Genomic DNA, 5,905 nt, shown 5'->3' with positions numbered 1-5,905 from the left:
CGTACGTACGTACGTACGTACGTACGTACTACTCTCTCTCTCTCTCTCTCTCTCTCTCTCTCTCTCTCTCTCTCTCTCTCTCTCTCTCTCTCTCTCTCTCTCCTGATCCCTTTTAATTTCACGATTTAAGCGCGGCTCTTCATTCTTCTTGTTTCTCTTTTTTCGGATACTTCGAGCTTGCCCTCTTTCGCCTCTCTTGCGATTGACTTTCGAGAGTATAAGAAAGGTATCAAGCACGATGTATTTAAAACTATTTTTTGCAAATTTTTCATCGTGATCCATATTTTATCGCGATCCATTAAAATATTTCTCCACTCACGCCAAGGATATTATATGTATACATATATGTATTAATACTTACAGTGCAATCTGAAAATACCTTATCGTAGGCACCTTTTCCTGGGTATAGTAACTCACGTCCGATCATTTCTTCATGTATTTTTATAGTTAAAAATGTCTAAAAATCCAATGTACTTTCAAGTTTCCAAAACGAAAGTTTTTACTTTATTTTGAAAAAAAAGATAAAATGTAGTATAATGTAATTATTTTTGAAATTTTGAGAAACTTCCATGAATAAAAATCAATCGGATTAGCTATCTAAATTTATACGCAAAGAGTTAAACATGAATGAACGGGGAAAAAGATTTATATTGCTGATATATTTACGAAAGAAAATCGATTAAAATCTTTTAAGAAACGATAGGAGAATAAACAAGCGTTAAATGTGATTCTGCAAATCGGGACATTTCGTGCCGTTGTAGCGAGTTATGATATCACTTTCCGACGTCCTACGAATCCCTGGAGCCTTTGTACGTCGCCGGCTCAGTCTAGACGATTCATGGATACTTCCAAGATATTTTAAATATATATCGAGCACGACGGACTGCGGAAGTTTGCAGGGAGTTTAATACCTAACAGCTCCCTAGACTGTCGTTTATACTACGGCTCCAAACTCTCCGCTCTTCTAGATCTCTCCTCTCATTTCTTATCACGCTTCCTCTTACGGGGTCGCGTCCTTTTAACGTACAATATTATTAAATTCGTAACCGAAATACTTGTGCAAAGTGAAATCCGCCAGCTTCGGCTTTCGCGGAACTCTGCTAATTTTTCGCTCGCTGCCCATATCTACGTAACTGTGATGAGAGTTCTTAAATTGTGGGATCCATTTATTTCATTTAATGCGACAATGCATACTTTAACAGATATCTTCGGAGCTAGTTAAAGTGCTCATATCGGCTAACTATAGGATGGATTATAAATGGGGATTTAAACTAAGTTCTTAATCTTCTAAACTTCCTCATTTGTTATAGGGAAGCATCCAAAATATTTTGCATTAATTATTTATCCTAAATTTATCTTTAATTACGCACAGAGTAATTATTTACGAATTTACATGTGCGAATCATGCGAGAGAGCCGGAACATTGTGCATCCATTAACTAGAGATCTCTATTTTTTGTATAACTTTGTACTCTTTTACCTCGCTTTAGACGTAACTCTCTGGTGCAAACGGACAGTTTCCGAGACAGTGTCTAAGGAGTTGCTAAGAACGAGCGGATGAGTTAAAGTGCAACTTACTCGTGAACTTCCAACGCTCATAAATCATTATAATTCCGCGCGGCTATAATGTAAGCACGTTCGCACTTATTATATACTGAAGTATACTTCATTAAAAATTGAGTCAATCATTAAATAAGTGGTGCATAAAAATTAAAAAATAACTCTTGCATGAATATTGGCATTATATATGTAATCATGAATATTTATTAATATTGTGAATTTTTAATTGCGTCGTATGGCGATTATCTTTTCTTTTTTCAAGCTGGTCATTCAAAAAAGTTATTGACTTCAGAGGGAAACTGAATTTGAATGGGTATACGACCTTTACTGGACCGCTATCGCAGATTGAAAATTAATTTTTAATTCCGCTCTTGCTCAGCCCGATAATCAATCCCGTTATAATTAAGCGCGTGTTATTTTAAAATATATCGCAGTTAGTTTTCAGAAGAGCTTAAATACTTTGAGTGTGAAAACGGCATTGAATAATAAAAGGTTGGAATATTTCGAAAAACAGGATTAATAGAAAATTGTGGAAAGTTTAATAAAGAAATTATGGTTAAGGGAATTTAATTAATTATCAACGATTAATTGCAGTATTTCAATTTTTTTTCGTCGTTCAATTTGTTCATATAAAGCAAATTACATGCGATAATTTTAAGTTACAATTGATAATTATTTAAAACGGTTTTGTAGTAAAATAATTTCATGATTTAAATTTTGCTAACGGCAGTAGCTATTTGTAGTCAGTTATTTAAATTAAAATATCAATTTTCCATTTTTCCGAGTAGATAAATAAAAAAAAATAAATTGCAATATCTTTGAATTAATTTTTTTATGTCTCTACAATAATGTTAATTAATATAACGATTTCTCTCAATAGAGAACAGAAAATATTTTTTAAATAATTTAAGAGAAAAAGATTTTCTTTAACTTTGAATTATCACAAAGTTGGTAAGACAATTGTAACAATAATGAGTAATATAATCACGTGTTTGTATGTCATTTGTATTTCAAATTGTCCATGCAGGAGGTGCCAAGTAGATGCTGCCAAGTGTTGCCGTATAAGCAATCACAAATCAATAATGATAGATTATTATTGTGTTTCCAAATGTAAATGCATCGCACGTGCAAAGATTTTGCTTCCGCTTTAACTGACCAACGTCGCGTGCAGTTCCGGTGCGTATGCGTGCCCGGACACGCGTATCGCATTCCCACTAACACGGTCGGTAATGTTCACGGTCGTGATCGTGAGCTCGCTTCAATTGGTCGTGCGATTCATACTGCTTTCGTATCTGAACGCATACTTTGGCTGTACGCAGGTATACCTCGGCATCATATTATCGTCCGAATTATGGAATCGTCATTGATATGATCGTCATCGATCCTCATCGAATTCTGCGTTATGCGTATTAATAATTATTGCCTTATTCTGTCAAATATAATAACGTAACATACAGAAAACCTATATTATTTGAAGAAATAATTTTGCTCGTTTAATTTTTAAGAATTTAAAAGAGCTAAGATACAGATTTGAAAATAACTTTGTTGGCTCATTAAAATAATTATGTAGGAAATTCAAGCATGGATAATGCTGCAAAAATTTTTCTTCTAGCAACCAGCTTGAGCGTCCTACATAATAATTTTAATAATTATTTTTAAATATTTCAGCGCATAACCGCGCGTTCTTTCCGTATATTTGTCATATTTTTAATAGATCATTAAAAAGCATTAGAATATCATTATATTATTATATTATTGAAAATAGATATAAATTAAAAAATGCATAAATATTTAAAAGAAATGTTAACACAATTTTATTGTGCGTGTAGCAATAAAAACAATATTTTTTGCAACGATAAACATATTTAAATGAGATAATTTGATCGTAGAATTGAATTTACATTTCGTGATACATCATGTTATTCATATCAAGAAATTAATTATTAATTTGTAATTAGTGAGTACACGTGCCTGGATTCAGACATTGGTGGAATTTTGATGATATATTGCTTATGCAATATGACTGACCATGTTGACTCTTATACTACTGAATACGCGCGGTTCATCGAAAACCTCGTTACTGCAGGGCTGTCTCACATTGGTTCATTACTATCGCATCTAAATTGAATTTATTCTATGACAATATTAAGATCCATTTAGAGTTGATATGATTTTTTTTTATTTTTTAAAAATCGATATTGTCTTTCTCGAACATTGAAAGAAAAAAATAGTTCGTGAAGTTTACTTGCGAACCACAAAGCGAATGTATTCTCCCATTAAGGGATCAACGCTGCGTAATCAAAGAAATCGTTAAAAGCGTAATTTCAGAAAATAAAGTACCTGTTACCGGTAAAGTTTAGTTTTCGTTCTTGTTAATGTTCATAAAGATGAAGACGCGATTGGGATCTAAACTTCAAAGGGTCGCGGTGGTTGAAATTAAGGTTTTTTCCGTCATTAAGATTTTAACTACTTTCTACATCAGCTAATGACGCTAACATAGATGTATCTCGGTGCGCAAATAGAAAATGCAGAATGAAATCTTTTATTCCTATCGCTCTACCAATACCGTGGAGTAATATACAGTATGGCAGTTTGATTGAAATATTTACTAATCTTTTTTGAATTTCCTATGACGTACGCAATCATTGTTGCTTTAACTGGAAATATTGCAGATTCAATCTTGACAAAATCAACTGTCCCCATGCAAGCTGATTGCGTTTACACATTCTCGATACGTTCTACCATACGTGCGAAGCGCAATGTGTCATTGAATATATCGTACAATGTGCGAGTTTCAACGTCACTGCTATTTTTTTGGATTTGTTAAATATCAGATCATTCGTAATTATTTCGTTATATGCAGTTATACGAGAGATTGATTGCCTTGAATTAAGTAAAAAAATTTCAAGAACCACTCAATTTATTTCGAATATTTAGAATAAGTAATAATATTTCTTCTTTTGCTACGTGAATTATATTTGATTTTGTTGATATAATAAATTTATTGCTAGTTAAAATTGCTATCCTGAAAATTTGGCAATAATTAGTGGTATTTACTATGCAAATTGCATTAAATCTTCGTATTAAATTTAAATAGTAAAAAAAATGAAAAAACGGTAGAGAAACGCGTATCGACATCCCTCAAACAACGCAATAATTAATGGATCTCTTGTAACACGAGAAAATCCATAATCCCGTAATCTTGAAGCGACATTGATTTACGATTGTGGTGTCATTATTCTCAAAAAGTATCAAGATTTCCGGCGATGATATTCAGATTCAATATCGTAATACAGCAATTTTTCAACGTCTGCTCATGCGAAGAGTTTCTGCCGACATGATACTCATTAGATAATATCGCGTGAAACCTCGTTAATTTGATACAGCACTTGTAAATATTCATACGATTACATGAACGATACAAGTACAGCTGACGAGTGTAGCACTGACACTTGATTTTCCTTTTTTGCCTTTCTGTTACAGGGGAACGCACGGAAGCCATGCAACGTGACGCCGGATACGTCTCTTCCGGAAGTGACGTCAGGAACTGGCCCGGACTTCTGCTTCCGTTTTCGTGGTTTCTAATACTCGCGCGCAACAGCCAAACTTTCTTGCTCTAGTGCACACTCGACAGTATTTCACGCTTATTTCTTGCCGTTTCCAACGTTGAAATGTACCTAAAACGCGACCAAGCAAATCTAGATTGTTAAGATAAACTTTTATAGATTCTAAGAACATAATTTATAAATTGCATTATATGATGATGCACTAAATGAAAAGATTATATATATAATCCAAAAATGAATTGCGATAAGATTTATTTATAAGGATTTGAATTTACCTTCTACAATAATTGCAAATACGTACAAAAGCAGAATAATAAAAAGTTTGATTTAACTCGGGAAATATCTTAAAAATATTATAATCGTAGAATATAACTGTATCATAATAAGTTAGATTAATGATAAAATAATGTAACTATTTATAATACGTAATGCAGTCGAGGAAAATAGGGTAATTAATATATCAATGCAGTTCTAGAAAACCAACATTTATCTGTAATGAAAAATAATGAAGAATAATTACAATTAATTAGACTTTAAAGAATGTTCATATGAAAATTATGAATTATTGCTTTGTAACTGAGAAATTAGTTACAGCAAGGTAATCGATGTATAGATTCTATGACACGTATTTATTTTAAATGATCACACACTTATAAAACCAGTTTGCAAAGAAGCAATTTCACATAAGGAAAAGAATAAACACAAAATTGTAAGTAATTTAATATTGTTTTGCAATAATATATCATTATAACAAAAATAAATGTACCCTCTCTCTCTCTC

General features: G+C 32.5%; 1 protein-coding gene across 1 annotated transcript in view; it reads left to right on the top strand.

The window, feature by feature from the left end:
• LOC105618514 overlaps nt 1-5,179 on the top strand; it is a 126,085-nt gene extending 120,906 nt beyond the window's left edge. Inside the window, 1 exon segment of the mRNA XM_012200046.1 lies at nt 5,043-5,179. Within this exon segment, the coding sequence (XP_012055436.1) occupies nt 5,043-5,179 (137 nt within the window).
• Nucleotides 5,180-5,905: the final 726 nt, after the last annotated feature.

The sequence above is a fragment of the Atta cephalotes genome, assembly GCF_000143395.1.
Source record: "Atta cephalotes unplaced genomic scaffold scaffold00017, whole genome shotgun sequence".
NCBI classification, from domain to species: domain Eukaryota; kingdom Metazoa; phylum Arthropoda; class Insecta; order Hymenoptera; family Formicidae; genus Atta; species Atta cephalotes.
The sequence above is the reverse complement of the archived record's forward strand: the minus strand, read 5'-3'. Positions and strand labels throughout refer to the sequence as shown.